We start from the raw sequence: 22,063 nt of genomic DNA on the forward strand, positions 1-22,063 counted from the left end.
TCTATTACCATTCGGCTGAACGAAGGTCTTTGTCTATAATGAGTCCACATTCCCTAAGCCCTACAGTAACCACACAATCACTTGTGTCAACGAAAGGGAAATCCATTTCATCAGGATGTCCAGTCAGGGCTTCATCACCATTCAGGAGGGCAACAACTGTGCAGTCACGTAGCCCCTGAGAGCTGCTGCTGATTGCTGGAGTTCAGTGTATTTTCATTATTACTGTACAATAGATAGAGCATGTTCAATTAAAAACATCGTCGCAGTGACACACTGCATCATACCAGTTCTCCTACACCATAACACGTAGCTGCGTGTTTCAGAGCTGGTGAAGACAATTAAAATTGCTGTGACACAGAGAAAGCACGATTATTTTTCTCATCTTAACATCTGAACTTTATAAAGACATGATGACATCAAGAATCCTTTAGTTCCCATATACATACACATACATATACATGTACATCAGCATGTTTTCCTTGTGACAGTCTAATTTCTATCAGAGAGCATTCAGCAGTGTTCTTTAAGGTCAGGGTCTTTATAAGAGCTTTATGTCATTGTCAACTAGCTGATTATTTTCCCCCAAAAAACTATTTTTCCTGTCACATTTATTGCATTTTTGCAAGTTCTCAAACGTTATGTTTGGATTTATAGCTTATTTGTTTTCATCTAGGAAAAGCTGCTGCTGATAGGAACCAGGTTCATTATAGAAGATGGAAAAGGTCTCTCTGATGGTACCGTAAGGTGATTTTTTCATTTAGGTTAATGTGTGTTTTCTGGTTCTGCACTGCTAGTGCTGCTATCAAACATAATTTGGGTAGTAAAAATGTAGTCTACAGACCTCTCCGGCACAATGGGCTTCACATTTTAACAGATCGCTGATGCCTGTCTGACATCATATTATATCAAGCTGACACCTATGACGAGGGAAATCTATATTCTAAGGTCATGTTAAAAATTGCTACACGGTATATATTTTAGGAGGCTCAAAAAGAGTTTCCACTCTTTTCTAGAGGACATTTTCAGTGATTGCGCCAAACACTAATATGTACCTATCTGAGGCAGTCTGATCAAAGGACGTGCAGTCTATGTCAATGGCTACAACTCATCTATGATAACATCTCTTACGTGCTTAAGACAAATTGATGATAGAATAATATAACACAGTTATCAGCCAGCAGTGACTAATATTTACATTTGAAGTATAATGGAACTTTCATCATTCAGAGTTTAACCAACCTGTATGTGCTGCCATGTGACGCGAGTACCAAGAGCTGCCTATTCAAAATGCTATCGTCCATAAACTACCATTTGAACATTAATATGATTCTGAGCATAACTCAGCCCTTTCAGATGGAAATTGGTTTTAGTTTTGGGGAACTCTGATAAATAGACTAGTGGCTCATTGGAAAATAGGAGAATGTTGAAACACAAGATTGTCCACATTTGACCGTTTCTCGCATTTTCCGTGTGTTTTCCAGGACGCGTGGGGACACTGATTAAGGATCGTTTATAAATACGGCCACTATGAGATGTGAGGAGAAAGGCAAAACAAAAAATACAAATATGACTCCTATTATAACTAGATATTTTGTCCAACTTAATGTTATTTAATTGCTATTATTTATACACAGTTAGCTCACAAGAAAATGTCAATAGGCATTTGGATATATATTTTATAAAGGATGTGACATGGATTAGCCTGTAAGAATAGGACGGTACTTAAAATACCGACTGCAAAAAATGACTATAATAAAAGCTTTCCAGTGGTGACAGTTCTAGTTCTAGTAATAGTGGTTAAAGGGTTCAATTGACCCTTTTCCTAGTTCTGTAAATGAACATTTAGTGTATACATGCAGCCCATCAACGGAAGGTTTCTGAGCATCATGATTGTTGATACATCCACTGCTGAAATGTTCAGGACATGCTTGAGGCTAACCCTCTTAAGATTTGTTTGAAGAGTGAAATATTTTGTAGTTTAGGGGTAAAATGGCATCTTCGCTTAGTGTTTACTCCCTTCAGTAATTGCAGTTAGAGGCAAACCTTCACCTTAGAAGGACTTATAAATAAACGTCTGCTGGTTTTCTCCCAGTTTTAAAAGTTAAAAAGGAATCTGGCACTGGAACATTTCCAGTTACTTTAAAATGCATTCACAATAGCCAGTTGAGAGCTACTTTTATGGACACGGCCCCTGGTTCCTCAGCTTTGAGAGGAACTTGGACATGCTCACAAATATTGAATGAACTGCCCTGGGTTATAGGAATTGCATTCTCATTTAAAGCTACTCAGCAAACATCACAGAATTTCGTTCGAGTTCCTTAGAGGCTTTCTTATACCAAAGGTTTTTTTCTGTTTAGCCAACAGGGAAATATTGGGGAGGACACAATTTCATATCTCCATTAAACGCTGATGTTCTAGGTAGAATTTTGACAGAGACTTAGTCACAGTAACGCTGCATTGGAATATTTTATTTCTGCCAAAACACGACTACATATCACGGATAGCATGAATATATTTTTTAACCACTGCATCCCCTCCACTGCAGAAATGAGGACCGTTTAGCTAAAGCATAAAATTATAAAAATTTTATAGAGTTTTTAGGCCTACAATCCTCAAAGAAAATACCCTCGTCAAAATGTGTGTTTTATATTCCTTTACTTACTTGTGACATTGTGTTGCTCTTTACCATCACCTAGCCTTTATACATATGAAGCCGTTACTGAAAACCTTGCCACTGCAGGCCTGTAACCAAGTAGCTCATCAGTATTTCTGCTAAGGTGCACACATTCCTGGGCTCTCAGTGTACATGGCGTACATTTGTTTGTTTCCACAAAGGTCTACAGCATTCACAGGAGTAGAGATTAACTCAAACCAAAATGAGGGAACTGAGGAACACATGGGGAGAACAGAAACAGGGAGAATGAACTGGTGTTCCAAGAGGGGTATTGTGAGGACCAGTGAATCGCCTGCTGACGACCGTGCAGAGCACACTGCCTGGGGAGTGTGCAGAGAAACAGTCAGCAGTTGATTTCTGCAACCCTCTCCTTTCACTCTGCCAGTAAAGAGCTAGTAAAGGATAAAAGAACTCATTCCATCTTCTGCGCATGCAACGACACAACTGTGCACGTTGTATCTCCACATCTCAACCACGGCATTAAAAGAAGTGCACAGCCACACTCTCACTTCTTTTACGCTAATGTGCAACATCTGAAACCTTGACTGAGCTCCAAGATCAGCATCTGTTCCATTTTGTCCCATAAATGTGTTTCAATTTCCAAAAACAGCACAATATTGGACATTTTTCCAGGCTAGTGGAGAAGCAGATTATTAAAATCTGTAAGATGTCTTGGAATTTCCAGTTGTCACCTCAAACATTTCTAGAGAAACATCTGGGAAGAGGAGGCAGAAAAGGGGGATTTATCCATCTGAAATGCAGCACCAGCCCAGTGATCTCGCTTCTCAAAACTTACTCTGCCATCAGAAATGTCAGCAATACTTAGGTGGAGCCACAGTGCCCCCTATAGGTCACCAGAAACACAAGCGTAAATGAAAGCTCTACCTGCTTCATACTACTACAAAACATTCTATGCATCTGCTTTATCATTTTGTAACCATCATTTTTAAGTATCCACTCAGAAAGCATTGTGTCGTTTTGTTTTTTCAAAAATCCTCAACTTGTGTGAGTTAAAGGAAGAGAGAAACAGAACTATCCCCGTGTCTGAATACCCTCACAATTACTCACAGGCCTGATGGATGAGACCTGGCGTGTTTTGAGAAGAAGGGAGGGGACTAGGAAGAAAAGCAGGGATGCAAACAGAGACTTTCCGACCTTGACAACGATTACTTAAGTTCTCTGTCCACCAGGGGAGACAAGTGAGGACCTGACCTGAATGACGGTCCCCCTCATGAGCACTGGCAACCGTCTCCAAAAGACACAAAGTCAGTTTCATGGCCTAAACACCACTGTGAGTGTCTGTGTATGAGTGTTTGTGTAAGAGAGGGAGATGGTGGTGTGGGTTGGGTCACAAAATGTGGGACTGGGAAGGACGGGGAGGCTCATTTTCCCAAACACTCAATACGGTCATACACCATTAGCAGTTCAAGCAAAGGGATTCATTTCTCTAAGTGCCAGCCAGATCCACACTGACAGCACAGATTCCCATGATTACTTTCCATTAGGCACACCTCGTGAAAAATTATTTCTACCTGGCCATGTTGGCACCTCGTAAACCACAGGGATTAGGTAAACAACAGTGACGTCGACCAAACACTGAGGCCGGCTGCAAGGCTGTTGACAAGCGGGACCCTGGGAGGGGAGAAATCGAGCCGAGATCGGAAGCAGAGGAAGCTCGTCAGCTGGTTTGTCACCTCAGTTCACATCTACACCCTGATGGAAGGGAAAACCCTGGCCTTGTGCTGTAGCTCTCTCTCAGAGCTGATACGATTAACTGGACCTTTTAGTGCAGGACCCAACGCAACCCACTCACCGGAGTCATTTCACTGTTCAACAGAGCAGCAAGCTCCCTCAGCCAGGGGCATCGATTTTCATTCTTGGTGTGACAGTGCAACAATCACAAGTTTGCTCAAGAAGTTAGCCGTCCTCTGCAACGGTTTGTAATGTACCGTGTGTGTGTGTGTGTGTGTGTGTGTGTGTGTGTGTGTGTGTGTGTGTACACACTTCTATGTGCAACTGGCACCACAGTGAAACGGAGAACAGAGACAGTGAGAGACCCTGAATTGCAGTCAAATTGCTGGGAGCTTGGCTGCATCACTCAGGGAGGTTATGGCACAGGGTGGGAATCTGCAGAGAGACGGATAGACCCGTCGAGCCAGACTCTCCAGGGGATGAGTGTGTTGTGCCGCACATCCATGGCCTGACAGAAATTAAGAGTCTATGGTGACAAGATCCCCAAATAGTAGGACGCAAAACAATAAGCCATAGGCTTTATCAATCACTAAAGGAAGAGGAATGGTAAAAAGTGAATTATAAAGTTGACATCATTCTTTGGCACCAGTCTGGTGTTAGTCTTAATGGGTGTAGTGTTGAGACAACATACTCTGCAACTGCTGAAAAATGTCCCCATTCCATAACAGTAATGAAGTGGCCCAACAACAATCTCGACAGAAAAAAAGGATTAGGACAGCAAATCAATTTCACATAAGAGTACTGCCTTTCACAAAACAGAAAAGGGGAATATGTTGTCATATTTTACAAGCAGACCTTTGAAAAGAACCCTAAAGTTAGGAAGAGCGACAGTGAAAAAGTCAGTCTTTTTAGAGTCCGTCTATGGACCAGGAGCAGCGAGAGAATAAAAATGCCACATCTACTTTTCATTCTGGAAAGCCTTGTGCTTTGCAGGCTAAAATATTACCAGAGCACTCACAGAGTCATTCCCTAATAAATAAGGCAGTGCTCTCCATTAAGGCTCGTGTCTCAGAGAAGGAATATAATATTCTCTGGACATTACACACCATTATCCTGCTCTGTTGCCGTGCTGCCACCACTACTGAGGTTTCCAATAAGTGGGGAAGGATGAACCACAAACTCACCCTTAAAAGAAAAGTAACCCCTTAGAGATGCAAAGAGTTCAATAACTTGGCGGATAATGTGCAGCTCAGTATTATGTTTTGTTTTTGATTGCATGTAGCTGCTGTTTTTACATATTAATAATATTGGATAAATCTAATTTAGCACTTTTTTATTTTATTATTTCTCATTTGCTAATCATATTCAAATTGTACCTCAAATAAACAAATAACTGAGTCCATGTCTCGTTGTGGTTTCATTTACACCGATAATTCCACACTGTGAAAAGAGATTTGTGCAATTTGAATAAATATCAAATAAGTGTTATAGAAGCCAATTTTGTTTTCTTTAACTCTCATCTGGAACAACACACAGGAAAGCTTCATGTTATGGTGACTGACATTAAACACACAACATGAACACCTCTATGTTACCTTTCTCTGAATCACAGAATAACATTGTATTCTGTTCACTACACCAGGCCGGCCAGCGTACCTGGTAGCCTTCTGTACATTATACATCATTGAAAAGTAAACAACATTGCCTGTGTGCCAAGCAGCCCCACAGGCAAACAATGTTTGAATGGACTGCATATCAAAAAAGCGTATATAAAAGTCAATCTCCACTGGATTATGGTAGTCTGTCCTCCGGGGGTCACTGCTCTCATCAAACCTGCGATGACTGCAGTATGAGCAGCTCCATACACAACTGAATACCAATTGCCTTTCTCACACTCATCTCAACCCCTTCAGGTTCTTTATAGCGTTCATAACCAGATTCCCTATGCACTAAATTGGCTCCTTTAAAAAAATGATCTAATACAGAAAGATGGGAAAGGTTTATGGCGGGTAATGGATTAGGAGTCAACCCCTGTGCATAATTACCACAGTCATCATGATAAGAAAAGTCCTTTCCACATCGCACCGTTATCTTTTCGCCCTCATTGTGATCCGAGAGGGATGGTGACACTCGCATGAACTCCATATGCACAAAGACAATGAGAAAAATGGAAGACACGATCTTGTGTTTGCCATGTAAAAGTAACAGTAATGACATGCATTCAATTTAAAACGCACCCCTTCAACTTTAACTGAACCCTATGATTTTCTATGAAACATGCCTTGATTAAGTGTGATAGTCTCCTCTTTCCATTGATCATTGTCCGATACCAATCCAAAAATATATATCCAAGGCCATGGGCTACTAGAGGATGAGGGGAATTGTTGGGTATTTGCCAAAATTACTGAACAACGCAGTATCGTCACTTGCATGCTGAACATATTGGAGCTATTATACAAAGAGGAAATGGCATCCTGTACAGGAATCTGGACAATGTGTGGCGTAAACAATTATATCCACAGAGATGTGTCATACACATGCCTCCCCGTCACTTTCATGCTTTAGAAACAGTAGGCAGAGGGTTACAGGGAGCATGGGTTTGAGTGGTGGCAGACCAAAGCAGGCTCTTTCTAAAGAGCAGGCTGAGCCGGGCCATCTGGATGCTGCAGCCACCACGTCATGACGTGGCCATCCTGCCCTCCACCCCCGCAGTTCACCGATTGTCACCACAGCCCCTCCTTGTCCTGCACTCTCCAGGCTCTCACCCAGGTGACAGTTTCAGCACCTTCTGTTCAACCTCCAGCCAAACAGAATTAAGGAAGAATTAAAAACTCAATGAGCCTAATAATTAAACTTTAATGGAGGACATAAAGCAACTTGACACCCCCTAAAAGCTATAGGCAGCCAGCATAACAGTAGCACCAAGTGGCCTGTGTCCCTTAAAATTACAGACATTGCTCCTTTGCAGCGAACATATTGCTGCCGTCATGACAAAACCTTGTTGCACAAATGTTGTGCCTTTGGCTTGTAGAATAAATTCAAAATGTTATGTGATAAAACAAAAGAACAGGTCAGCTGAAAACAAGCAAGAAGCACTGCAGCTTTACTTACTTCCTGAACAGTTAACATTTGGGACTAATTGTTCGCTCCTGTGAGCTACAGTCAATACTAATGCAGTCTTAAAAAATAAGATGTAATGACCAAAATGTTACTATTTCATCTCGCATATCAGTCGGATATCCTGATGCTAAATTGCTTTGTTCGACTGCAAGAACAATTCAGTCTTAACTCTGCAAGCAGGTGGGCCAGCACAGGATTATAGCGGCTGTACTTCAGTTCATCTCCACTGAACACACAAGAGGGTCTAACATGTAGTCTAAATATGTGAATAGTGGAACATGTATTCCTTCCTTCATGTTTCCATACATTTTACACAGCAACCTTCACATTTACCGACAATTTGCATAATTAGCATCACTGCACTTGTTTGAGAAAAGACATTCTGAGAGACGGTTCATTAAGCTTTGGGCTAATATTTTTTGTCATAAGTCTCACACTTCATAGACAGCAGTCTACTGGCAGCATGAGAAAATGGAAGTACTGCCGGCTACAGATTGGAAACAGTGAATAGATGAAAGGCAAGAAGTTGAACTAACTTTCCAAAGATCTTATCAAACTTCATGCTCAACATCCGCAATGTTTGTTCACATGCAGCTCAGAACTTTGTTACGCACTACAATTTGGACAAGAGCCACAACAGCCTGAGCCTATTCAACTAATACACAGTTTGTAACCACCATTTATCATGTCATACTATAAAATCTAAGTCTTTTGTTACCAATGACAAAAAATAACCATTTGTTTGGAGCACTCTATTCACATTAAAATAGACCTTCACAACATACTACTATTGTTGAGCAGAACCGTCATAGATAGTGGATGGAAACTGGGCAGTAAAGTCCACTGTACTGGGTGCTCTTATCAGTCCAACCACCTGTACAAAGACAACTGGTCCTGCAGTCTCAATAGAGCAGCAGTGGGCCAACTGCTGAGACCTTCTGGAAATTATAAAAGGCTTCAGTAATTCCTTCAACCTTTCAGACCCTCTGACAGCCTGCTAAACAGAATGAATTACCTCCTGGCCGCCATGCAGCTCAATCAGAGCCTGGACGTCTGGCAGCATTAACTGCTGAAATAAACTGCCCGCCTTTACAAAAGTATTCAACAGTTTAAAACAAAAAAGGTGCAATGCTCCCTCCTGCACCTCATTTCCATTCTAATATGCCCTATTTTTCACTTAATAAAAACCCTGCTCGCCTTATTCGCCGTCTTAACCTTAGTTTGTTTAAAGATACTAACTGTAAAGAACATAGACTGGTAACAAAATGGGGTAAAAGTGCATCAGTCTATACTATAACACCCATCAGTGGCTCTTACCATAAATAAAATCTATCTTCACAGAGCGTAGATATGTCTAAATAGCATACAGACATGTAGCAGTTATCAAAACAACAAAACAACAAACAACTTGAAGAGTAGAATATCAGCTACAGATGCTACATTTGAAAAAGGTCAAAATGTTGATGAAGCAAGAAAATTGCCATGACATTTAGGTGTGTGTCAGGTGTTTGTGTACTAAACCCCATATTTGTCTTTTACATAATGCTGACGAGAATGTCATGTCACCCTATCGTCATCAGGATGGGTATTTACATAATATATTACATTCATTAGCCTTATCCCACAGATCAGTCTGTTTATCACATCTGTTAATCTTGTAAATAATAAGATTAACAGATGCATAAATTACAGAGTAGTAATTTCACAGGAGGTGCACACTGCTTGGTAGAGTGTAATGCGTGTTTGCAAATACCGCATGAGGAAGGTTAAAAGTTATGAAACAACTACAGAAAGCCAAAGTAGACCATGTTTAACATACTGCTGTTATACAGCTACAGGGTGGGACTATCAAGTCTATAGCTGCAAAAGAGCTGAGCGCATCAGCTGCAGAAGCAACAGGTAAAGCAATCTTTCAGCAACTCAGATGTGTGTAGGTTGTGAGCAGACTGCAGAAAATGACATAACAGTAGCACAAATCTCTGAAAAAGAAAGATCTGCTAACTCTCTTTGATTTGACATCCTCTCCTTGAGTCACCATAACAAATCTTTACTGAACTGAAACAATGGCTAAGCGGCCGCTAATCCTTACAGCACGCACATGCCACATTCGTGACGAATGAGATAATTGTAACTTCCAACCGAATCAGAATGAATTCAGTCATCAACCTCGTGTTTCACTGGCACGAGGTAGGAGAAAGAGCTGGAACTGCAGCTACACATTAGTAAGAAAAGGTCAGAACGGTATCTAAGTCCCTCTATTGCAGCTTACGGGAGGTCAGATCCAGGAGAGCAGACGTTCAACTTAACATTCGCCTCAATCACACTCATCACATGTGCAATGCCTCCACAACCAGCACTTTCCGAGTCTGAACAGTAGAGGGCAGCCAAGGATAATTTAAGAGCCGAGGTGCCTTCCAGCAGCAAACACCATCCAACAGCTCCCAAAAGGTCAAAGGTTACCTGCATTGACGATGGCATCCACCTCCAAGACCGTAATATCTCCTTTGTAGAGAGATACTGTATCACTCAGCCCTTCCGTCCCCGCCCCGCCCGTCTGCTCATTCCCTTCTTCTTTTTCATTGGCTGAAATAATAAAATAAAGACAACTTCAACTCCTTGCACTCATTCAAAACAGAAGATCAAAACATTGAGATGTCCCTCAATAATACACACATTATTTGTTCCTTTATACAGACACAAAGCAGATTCATGAATGGTTCTCAAATGTACTTGAAAAAACTAAATCTTCAGTTAAATGTGATGATGTTGATGGAGAATAGACTCAATTTTTGTTTATTCCAGTTTTCTATAAAGCAATACTTCATAGAATTTCATTTAAAACAGGAAGAAAAGTGGAATATACTGTAATATCACGACTCTAGATAGTGTTTGACATGGACACTGTGAATATGAATTCACAATTAGCATTCTTTCATTTGTATTCCTTCTTTATCATAAAAACTTTTCAAATTGTGTGATGCAATGTGTGGTCAAATGTTAATAACCAAGGAGCTGTGAATCAGCAGTCTGTTTCATACTGGTTCTTCAGAAGAATACATCAGCTAAGAGCCACAACAAAGTTATTATACCTTGTTTAATTTAATGCAGAGACAGCGTACCACAGCAGATGTGTCCAAATCACCAAGCACAGGTTCGTCTTTTTAAGTTGCCGTCTTGTCACTGTCGCACGTCTCTTTCTCTTAAGGTGGTTTCATGTTGTTTTGTGGATTTTTTTCATGTAAAGCTACAGACTGTAGCACTGTGCCCAAGACAAGTTTCCCCACCGGGTCAATAAAGTTTACGCTATCTATTTCTATCACTCCTAAACAAGTTAACATTCTACCTCACTGCACCAAGCATCACTTGTGGTCTGCTGTGCGAGCTTCTCGCTTGCATTCTTCATCCAACCTCATTTTTTCTATACATGACCTCTCTGCAGCATTAAGTTCACATCAGAGCACTTATATTCCATATCAAGCCAACTACCCTGACAACTTTATGTAACAGTCTTATTTGTAACTTTTAAATGTTACCTTTATTTATGCTATACTAAATTGCTTTATTTTTATTGAAACATGTTATTTACATAAAAGATACTATTAATAAGAGTAACTTTGTAGCATCATTAGTTGTGATTTAGAATGTGAATGCCAGAATAATGTAAGTACTTTTGAAACTCAGCACTAAACTAACACAGTGGTTGTCAAACTTTGTTTTCAATAATATACCCCCTTTGAAATATTTTACAGCCAAGTACCCCTTGACTCTAAACATTTTTGGTAGGAAAAAGAGAGGAAATGTTAGAACTACAATACGGTGCACCATCAGTGTCTGGTTTACTAAGCAACAACCTTGTAACTGAAAAACCCTAAATGCTACATTTCAAGTGACTGATTTCAAGAAACACTGCTGTAACCGCAACCCGACCCCGGATAAGCGGTGGAAAATGGATGGATGGATGGACTGCTGTAACCTACTTAACATTGGTTTGTGACCGTTATAAAGCTCTGTTACTGTTGGCTGACAGGTAACATTTACATATTTTCAATTAAGAAGTATGTTCTTCTTCGTTTTCTTTACTGATTTTTACTTATACATGCCCTCATAATAACCCTTGCCTTTAATCTAACTTTAGATGCAAAAAGGTTTCGGCTCCATGCTGTATGTTCTCCAAGAAATCAGAAAGAAATAGAGGCTTGGTGAACAAAAAATGTCAGATTTTCATATTATTTTACTTTGCAAATTCCCTTCTCCTCATCAAACAAATTACTTTTTTTTTTTTTTTTAAAGTTAGCAAACCGCCTGTGCTGTCTGGTTGGGGACGAGCTCTTTTTAAAACCTGAAATACTGTCACTTCTTGAGAAACCATGTTTATGGTTTTTCATCTTGCCTATCAAGCAATGTTCACATCATAATTTTGGTTTAAACATCAACTAAAAAGAAATGAGAAATAATAATAATTTTATATTTCACACTTAAAACACAGTATAACCCAATTGCAAATTTAGGAAAACATTACCAATATCATGCAAGCACCAGCATACGGAAAAATACATGCACAGCTCATTTATGTGCAGAATTTTGTTTCTCTATATTTTTATACAAAGATATGAAAAGTATGGCTAAATGCATAAAATTGGGTAAAATACTTAGGATGAAACCTAAAAACTGTAATGTAGCCACCAGAATCATTGCATAATAACTTTGGGCTGTGTAAACAGTGCCATTATGTGTCAGCTTGTTGTTGCTGAATGTCTTGAGTTGGGTGTCGCTGATAAGACTCCCTTACGTCTATTTTCCTCTCCCCAGATTGAGATCTTGTCCAAAGATACAAAATCTTGACGGCGATACTCCTTGCGTCTCTCCTCCCGATCCAGACGGAGCAGTCTCTCTGTGGAGGAAAGACACCATACATTAAACATGAGTAAAGCCGGTCCCATGGAAGAATAAAAGCGATAAAGAGGGAAGTAGACTTGGTACTGGCATAGACAGCTAATAAATAAAATATTAATTTCCAGCGAGACACATAAACTCACTTAAATCTTTGCACTTAATTCACCAATAACCTCACAAACTGTCTTACGGTTTCTACCCATAGCTGTAGTAGACAGATATTAGACAGTTGCTCAGACTCATCCTCCACCGCTCACCTGGTACTGCCATTATCATCATCATAATCAGTCATGTCCCACTCCTCACTGCTCCAGCTCCACACCTCTTTAAACTGACACTATGACAAATGGGGATCTTAAATAAAGTGATAATTAATAATGTGATCCTGCTTCATGCATTAAAATCCCCTTTTGGATTGCATGGTCAAAGCGCAGGATCTGCAATGAAAGAGCACCCCAGGAGCTGGTAGGGTCTTACTCAAACACACTTTAGTAATGTAGCAAGTAACACAAATACACAGTCAACCCCACTCAATACATCAGAGGCTCTCAGCCATGTGTCATAGAGACCCAAAACAATGCAGGCTCGCCCTCCAATCAGACACCTCACCACCATTTGATTTCCCTCATTAGTTCATCTTCTGTGGTTGTGGGGGTGGTAATTAGTGAAACTGGCTGTTGTGTGGATTGGCTGGACTGAAAATGTGCATACTCTTGTGTCTCCATGGCTGTCAGATGAGAAACGCAGCACTACGCATCCCTGTTGCCTAAGCTGCATTGCACTCTGAAATGTTTGTCCTACCTTGCACAAGCTGTGTGCTGCTCTGCCCCTGAAGTAATTCTAATGGGACTTTATCATCTACAGGCCCTTTTCACAGCAGCCATTCTGACATTAACATTGCAGGGTAAACACAGCTGTTTTTAACAACATTAATTATGGAACTGCTCCATTTGTGGGCCAGGGCCCTGGTATTGTCAATGCTGGCTCACTGGAGAGGCTGTGACCATAGACTGTAGATAAGAAGTGGACGGAGTCATCGTGATGTCACTGGTTTGAGGACTGCCGTCTTGAAGCCTTCGAGTTAGGCAATTTGGCCGTCTCCATCTTGGCTTTTCGGCAACCAATGAACAGAAGTTACCATATTTTTTACCATAATTTGGAACACGGAGTGATGTTGAGACGCCGTGTCCAGCTCTGTTAGTGGCAGCAACATGTCATTTACAGCATACTCCGCTTTGTGTTCTATTTGACTCTAAATGGACCATAATTTACTAAAATGAACATCATGCTTTATAAATGCTTTACCATAAACTCATGTTCACAATGTTTACTGAGGTAATAAATCAAGTGAGAAGTAGAGACATTTTCTCATAGAATCAGAATTATTTTCGCAACCGGAGGAGTCGCCCCCTGCCAGTAGAGAGAATGCAAGTTTTAAGACACTTCCGCATTGGCTTCACTCGGCAGAAACGGAGGTTGCCACACACTATATAGAATGGGACAATAATTAATTTTACTAATTACAACTGTGTTTAACCTGCTATGACATGTCAAAATAGCTGCTGTGTAAAAAATGGCCAATAGTTTGCAATAGAACTTAAATGAGAAAAAGTTTGTCTGTGATGCCTCTACTGTACATGGAGAAACTTACTCTGTCATGACTAACTTCATTTAGTGGTAGTGAGTAGTGATGCATATTGTAATGCTACCTGCTGTTCTGGTACAAGTGCTGATTCTGAGATAAAGTGTTTTGGTTGCATTAGTGCATGTTGGATGCGAGTGTGAGATTAACCGTTGTTCTGAGCTGCATGGTGGTAAAGAGAACTGTGTAGTCAGTATAGAGAAATGCTTTACCTTTTTAAGCTTCTCCTAGGTACCTAAGCTGCTGTGTGCATGAAGTGAGAGTACTGCTTGTTATTCGTTTGTGGGTTTTACAGCAAATTCCAACACGACCGGCCGACATTAGAAACATCACACAGCTGCTGCTGCTTAACCTTTGTACTGCTGCATCACTCTTGGGTCCTCACAGCTTGTTTCCTAATGTTCATCTCTATGACCGTAAAAAGAGCCTCAACTTGCTACTGAATCTCCAGAAAACACCGGGCTGTTCTGCAAAACAAGCGTCATCCTCATTACGTGCTTCACTGTGAAATCTCACGCCAAATAAATAGCCCAGTGCACACAGCGTGGACTTTGGTCAATTAAAACATCCCCTCTATGAAACACTTTAAGATGAAACTGGATGTGATACAACACTACACAAAAGCATCCTAAGAGTTTACCATAATTTGCTCTTAACAACTAAATGTTGAGGTCTAAGCTTTGATGCTTTGTCGATAATAATACAAGGATCCTTAAGTCATCCTTTGGCAACATCCTGCAGTAAGTCAGGCTATAATTAAAAGGTATTTCCGCAGTGGGGGATATCCAGTCTATCCCCTGTGTTGCTGTGATGCGTTTTCTCTCCCTCTTGCCCACTCCTGTCATTCCCAAGGCTGCTTTTATTCTACATGGATGAATAAAAAGCCACTTCAGAGGTTGAACACAGCAAAGCTCTCTGGACCACACTAAAGAGCTTTGTCACTCTGCTGAACTTATAGTCATTGAAGAATCTCACAGCTTAGTTTAGATGCCACGAGAACAGGATGGGCTCAAAATTAGCTTTATAAATATTAATAATATCAATAATGCGAGTAACAAGATTGTGTTACCGGAGATGCTGCTAAGTGCCTTGTGATTTTTCTAACAAAATTCTAGTGATAACAAAACACATTACGTCTCATTTTCTGAGGTATTCTAATACCATCAATATTCCCGTTTCATGTCTGGCACGTTTTAATAAGGTTTATTGTACCAACACAACGTGTATATTGATCCATCTTTGTTGGTACTACATTTGACACATCCTACAGTCTAGCCCTGGGTCAAAACACCAGTTAAAAATATAATCACAATAAATTCCTTAAGTTTTAGAATTTCTTTCACATTTTGACTTGCCTTGATCTCCTCTTAACACAATTTCAGCTCGAGGGTGTATGCTCAGAATATAAAATCTGATTTGCTTTGATGTTCACTCCATGCTACTACCTGCTCAAACTGGAAACATCTGGCTAAGATTATTTATTACCTTTGCTCCGAGAATTTAAATGAGCATTTTAAAGATTTTCCCATAATACACAAACAATGAGGCGTGAGTCAACAGGCTTGATGGCGGACACTGAGCGAGCTGCAGTACTTTATAAAACAAGGTAGAGACCCAAAAATTCCAATCATTAACTCCCCAACAATATCATTATTAAAAACCATTTTTCTTTCAGTTATTATTTGAGGTCACGTCCATTCTGAACAGAGGCCAGGGCTGGAAATCTGTCCGTCGATGTGATAGGAACAGGAATACAGTTTCATCACATGCAGCAGTGCTGCACACACCTTGACGTTACGCAGCACGAAGACCACAGGTGGAATGAACGTCATTAATGAGGGCTCCATTCCATTCGGTGTTTACTAGCTGCAGGGACCTCGTTCTGCGCATGCTTACTCAGTAACATAGATGGACAAGGTGGCATAAACGGAATGGAGCCGCCACTAATTAATGTGATTGATTACACCTGTGCTGCACCTGCTGTGACGACGTCTAGCGTGGAAGAGCTTTACTGTGTCACGAAATGAATAACTTATGAACATAGCTAGGAGTTAGCATGCATTTCTCGGCCCCTTTGAGCAACAGCAGGTCTAGCCTGCAGCCCACCATGTCTCCGAAACTAAAAGGACTTGGAGTCAAATAGGCGAGTTTGATAACTAGCATCATTCGCAACTTTCACGGTTTGAAACAAAGAAACTCTCTGAGAAATTGTGAATAACTACGTTTTTAAAGTATTAGACACTCCGTTCCTTTGTTTTACCACGCTGGGTCTGCTGTTTTCGGCTGAAGGGATATTTAGCAGCAGAGAATGAATTGTTTGCAACTCACTGTTGGTGCATCACACAGGTGGAAGGCAGGATGTGTTAGTTGGGGGGGGTACTCGAACAGGTACATTAGGGCTCGGCGCAAATCTGCGAGAGGCTTAAACGTAAGCTAATGAGCATGCAAGACGCACTATGAGAATAGTGTTGCTGCGAATGCCAAACATGCATTACGGAAGCTAAACAGAGGCGCAACATCATTATAACATCTGTACAGCCACCGTATGGGACTAGCGAGTAGTCCAGATAGTAAAGTGCCTATTGTCACAGCATCACGGGGAGGACAGGAAGAGTGCATGTCAATCTTCTGGCATGGTTGAATTCATGCTGTCTGCCATTGAGATGATGATAGCTCCATTCTCCCCAAAACAAGCCTTACCTTTTTCAGTCTTCCAGTCCTTTTTCTTTTTGCTCATGCTGCCGGAATGGTTTGACTTCGAATGGTTGTTTTTTGACGGTAGCAACCCCAGGCTCACAGTGAATAGTGCTCCGGGGGAAAAAACTGAAATGTAAAGTGAAACAGCCTCTGGACGGTTGTCTCACCTGTGAAGCTGTCAAATTTCTATGGACCTCAGTGGGCTCAACCTACCGTGAGTGCGCCGTAAATTATGTGTACGAATACTGGCTGAATGATTGGGAGTCGAAAACCAGGAAGTGAGCACGCGATTGGTCCGGTGACTGAGTCAATCATATAAGGTCCACGCGCTGCGGAGGCATGGTAGGTTGTTTGCGGTGGTTCGTCCGACTGCCGTGTGAAGTGTTTGGCTAGTAACGCCGGGCCACTCGGATGCAAACTGCAATTAGTGGAGGCTGCTATGACTCACTGCAAGTAAACTTAGCGAGGAAACAGTCGTGTAAATTATAAATAAATACATACTTTTAATAGGTTTATGTTATACGACAGTGTATTTTGCAGTAGAGTTAGTTAACATTTGATCCCAATGCAGAGAAAACTGTGCATGTGCATACAGTTATATGATAGGCTATGTTATAGTATTAGACTATATTTGTTTTATAGGCCAATATTATATCATACTTCTGAATATTCCTATCATTCAAACTTGTTTTATAGTTTAGAAATTATTTTTTATAGAAACTGGAAAATGAGCGATGGGTTTAGTTGTTATGATGTGTCCATATTTTCATGATAGGGTGATTGTTCCTGATATGCGTGAGATTTGCCTTGTAACCCTGGACTATAATTGCTGTGTAATTGTTTGGATCATAGCAACAGTTTTTATGATAATTTTGGCCAATAGTATCTGAGGTAACTATTATTATGTTTTATAGTAATAATACTTTAATAGCTGTCTCTAAACACACAAAAGGACACAGATGCACGGTAACCTGCTCTTGTTTGTGGCAGAGGACAGCATCTCACAGGATGAACCAGATCGGACCAGTAAGTCCGGCTGTCGTATGAGAGAGGCTGGTTCCAGAGACCACCGTCTGTCATCTGTTGTGTGTTAGCTCTGCTCTGGTCCAGACCCATCTGCTCCTGAGACCGCTGACATTATCTGAGAGTGGAAAATATCTTTCATCCAAGCTGTACTCTGATCTTGATTTTTTTTAAGTAAGTGTTATTTTAGTGAAATGCATGCAGTTTCCATGTCAGTAGTTTTTGTTTTCACAATTACATTTATAACATCAACAGTAACTTGACCGTATAGGTGGAAGCCATGTTCCTGCTCCATTTGTGTTAATTATTTCTGAAACTAATATTACAAAGTGCAAAGGATTTACATTTCCCAATTCTCTCACCAGACGTTTCATGTTCCAGTCAAATTAAAGAGCTCTATCTCATTGAGCTGCTGCCATTTTTAGGAAATTAAGACAACGTAATCAGCTCTCACATTTGGCACATAAATTCATAATTTGTCCTTGTAATATTTTAGTTAGTTTCCACTCTATCTAATATGGATTTACAAAACATAAAATACTGTATCAGTGTCTGTTCTCTATAAAACCACATTGGGACATTTACAGAACATCGCCACAGCCCTTGGAATAGCAGATGAAAATGTCTCCCTTTACCCTATATTCAAATATAAAAAGGAGATTTGAATGAAGTGGCCATTGCTGTTTTCTGTCTGTACTAATCAAACCAAACCACTAGATGTCGATCTTGCAACATTATAAGCAACAGTACACACAAAGTGATGCAGTTAAGAAACTGAGACTAGCAATAAGTAAGACAGAGTTGGCGTTACATACAATATATTAAAACAGGTTTCTGATTTTAAACTAACCTTATAAAGACTGGCAGATATTTCACTGAGTCGTGTGGGGATTGCTGTCATCAGGCAATCTTGCTCTAAATAATCTCATATGCTCTCTCTGATATCTGGGGGAGTCATATTTAGAAGGAGACTGGTTCAAAACACCTTCGTCAGCAAGCCTCGCACCCTGCTGTCTTTGTGAAAGACGCTAAATGCAAAGTGTGTGGCCCTGACCTCTGACCTTTTCTTTTGACCTTTCAATAAAGCCTCATAAATTTCTATTAGACTTGAGCGGAAGTGAAATCCTCAAGTATTTCTGTTTACGCTAAACTTCTTGTTAAACTGTTATGTTATACTAATATACACCCAACTACACTATAGTTTCAGTTATGAGACTGACGCCTCTTGACATCCATAGTCCACTCACACATGTGTTTTCACTTATGTTGTCAGATTAGACCTCTTTGTGTTGGCACATCACATCTCCCTCACTCTCCTGTTTTCTGTAATGTTGCACCGGTTAGGGCGAGACAACTTATCTCGTTATCATTCTTATTGGTCCATAGAGTTTTGTGACATCCCGTTATTTCAAGGTCGATCCACCTGACTAAAGGTCCAATCAGCCAGAGTAATGGAAAGCACCTGTGAGGGTGTGGAGGGCCTTAAAGTGTCATTGAATGTTGTGTTATGGAGTCCTGGGTTCATTCACGATCACGATAAATGGGCTTTTTTGTCTCTTTTTAATTTCGTCACCTAACACGAATCAGCAAACAATGAAACTGTAGACTCATCAGGTTTTCTCATTGTTTTAGGGTGATTTAAGATAACGACATTCAATGTGTCTCGTATTTGCTATAAGTGTGTAATGCAGACAACACCATGTCTGATGAGCAGCAAAAAGATACAACTTGGCTGGCTGTTCCCAGTGACTATAGTTGCTTGTACAGGGCCGAATCTGTATACTCCACATATACTCCAAAAAGGATCTATTTGTGTAAGACTGCGTAGGCAATTGTTATCGCCATGGTTACAGCACAAGGAGATTAAGCCGGTGGCTGTACCTACAAGTCACTGGCCAAGAACAGTGCATCGTCTAATCTCTTGTTGGCTTGATACGTATGTTTTTCATATCCCACTTATTATAATCGCAGCAACGTAATTACAGCAAGCAACACAATTATCTGCAGAGAAATGCTCAAAATTTACCCATGACTGAAAGTGAGCCCAGAGGCGAAAGGAATCATAATTATGGCAATTGTTGTTTATACGTGTTCTTATGTCAATATCCGTAAGTCCTTTGATGTTTTTTTTTGTGACTGTCTGGTTTGGGTTGTATCATCATGTCTGTTCTCAGTCAGTGTCTAATGATAAAACATGATTTGTTTAATACAGTCATAGCTCAAGCCTATTGCTGCAGACTAAATACCTCTACTCTGTGGGGGGCTCCATGTCTTCAATTAGCCCTTAAGACTTCAAGCGGAGGCCTACAATTATTTACTGTTTTCCATATCTTGCCAATGACAATGAAAGGGCCTCTAACTGAAAGCCTCAGATAAGGTTCGACAGTGTCAATCTACAGAGAGCATGTTAAAGCCCGTATGGTCTGTAAAGGTGATTTCTCGGAAAGGAAACAATTCCTCAGTCAATTTCACACACACAATAAACAATACAAATAGTTCTAATGTTCAGTTATTAGCGATGGAAATAGTTTTGAAGCGCTCCCAAACTGCAAGAGAACCTTTCCTGTGAGTGCTGTCTTTGACGCAATGCCAACCCTGAACATGAAAACACTAGAGTTTGGTGGTTTGTGTGGGTCCTTTTCAACCTTCTCAATCAAACGGTTGTCTGCCCCCATCGTCCATTGTGTCCTGTCTTGTATCATGCTCATCTTGTCCACAGATGTAAGAAGCTATTCTGACGAAAGGAGCCAAAAACCTCTGAGAAGTACCTCGGTAGAGACTAGCCCATTCGTGCACAGTCTACCATGAATCTGAAGCACACCTCGTCACATTCATTATGCTTGTTTATGTGTTCAGTCTCTGTAGTACACAAGAAAAACACTCGACTTGAATAATTCTTTCAGTTCTAGCAGTCATCTGTTGCACCATCTGGTTATATAGGCCAATCATTATTTTCACATTATATTCTTTCCATTGTCCTGTCCCATAAATATGACTTTTTTCTTTAAATTGACAAAGTTTTCATCCTTACTCATAGCTGCTCCTTTTATGTGTGAAAAACGTTCAGACCAGATATGAACCTTTCTTTCTAAAACTCCTCCTGTGTTCAGCTTCAGGCTGTATAGGCTACTGCCCTGTATCTCAGAATTAGAGATTATAGTCTTATATCTCCAATCTCCGACAGTATTTCTTATTTATGGCTTTGGCACCTGTTTCATTCATGATTACAACCATTTTTCTTCTTGTAGATCACAATCGCCTCTCGTCTGTAATCCATCTGCAAGAGCAATTTGTCCTGAGATGCGTTGTGATGCACTAATGTGAATATAGTGGTTTACTGAGTGGTACTTGGTTTAGTCTACGTCCTTAGAATGGGTTTGGGGTTGGATATAAAAAACATCACACTGTGTGTATTCTTTTCCTGCAGGATTCCTGTGGGTTGTAGCTTTGGCAGAATGTGTTGCTACGGCTCCCTCTGTTTATTTAACTGTATTTCATAAAGCCCCCATCCAGCATGTCTCTTCACACCAGAGCGTGCCTGCTTTCTGCCCGCTCAAAGCAGCAGGAATTCCTTCCTGATCGCTGGCTGAACCCAAGTTGAATAGATTTAGTGTGGATTGATGTTCAACATGTTCAAAGCACATATGCACTACAGTGATCCAAACTGTTATGGCTTCTATGTAACAGTTTTATTTGCAGGATAATTCTTCTCACACAGTGTTGGTGTGTTCTTTTTGATCCCAGCTCAATAAATATATGAAGCTATGGTGTTTTTAACTTTGCTTTTTCCCTTTTTTAAAATGAAACAATAAACTAAAGCATAAACAGAAAGGAAGAAATCTCTTTGATATTATATTGCAGACAAATCAAGATATCTGAATGTGCACATATTCACAGTGCAGCATCTCTGCCGTGACAACACAAACACACAATGCTTCAACTGCCCATCGTAGCTGAAATCATTTTTCATGTTTTCTGGTTCTAACTCTCATGTATAATAGGAAGGCCTGACGAAGGTCCTTTCTTTTACCGTCTTCAAATATAAGGTTATATAGCACTGTAAAAGTAAAATGTTGATGCATTTGATTTCAAAGGTTATGATTCAGGTCATAGCTACTAGCAAAAAAGCCTGCGCGAGTGTGAATCTGTCTCAAGATGTAGAAGGTAAAAAGGCCTCAAATGAATCATGTCTGTGTCGTCATGACACATCTATTAAAGAGTGAGAGAAAGAGAGACAGAGAGAGAGATAAAGCGAGCGAGAAAGAAAGAGAGAGAGAAAGATGCCATGTAATAAAGCTCCATGGTCAGACTCTAACCAGGGA

General features: G+C 40.4%; 1 protein-coding gene across 1 annotated transcript in view; it reads right to left on the bottom strand.

Annotated features, from left to right (window-relative positions):
• The window catches only part of macrod2 (mono-ADP ribosylhydrolase 2), a 379,266-nt gene extending 362,267 nt beyond the window's left edge, over window positions 1-16,999 (bottom strand). Inside the window, exons 1-3 of the mRNA XM_031875650.1 lie at window positions 16,722-16,999; window positions 12,276-12,377; window positions 9,947-10,069 (exon numbers count right to left, since the gene is read on the bottom strand). Of these exons, the coding sequence (XP_031731510.1) occupies window positions 9,947-10,069; window positions 12,276-12,377; window positions 16,722-16,758 (262 nt within the window). The 5' untranslated portion in view covers window positions 16,759-16,999. The remainder of the gene's footprint in view (window positions 1-9,946; window positions 10,070-12,275; window positions 12,378-16,721) is intronic.
• Window positions 17,000-22,063: the final 5,064 nt, after the last annotated feature.

This window comes from Anarrhichthys ocellatus, unplaced genomic scaffold (genome assembly GCF_004355925.1).
Source record: "Anarrhichthys ocellatus isolate YVR2014 unplaced genomic scaffold, GSC_Weel_1.0 scaffold3, whole genome shotgun sequence".
Taxonomy (NCBI): domain Eukaryota; kingdom Metazoa; phylum Chordata; class Actinopteri; order Perciformes; family Anarhichadidae; genus Anarrhichthys; species Anarrhichthys ocellatus.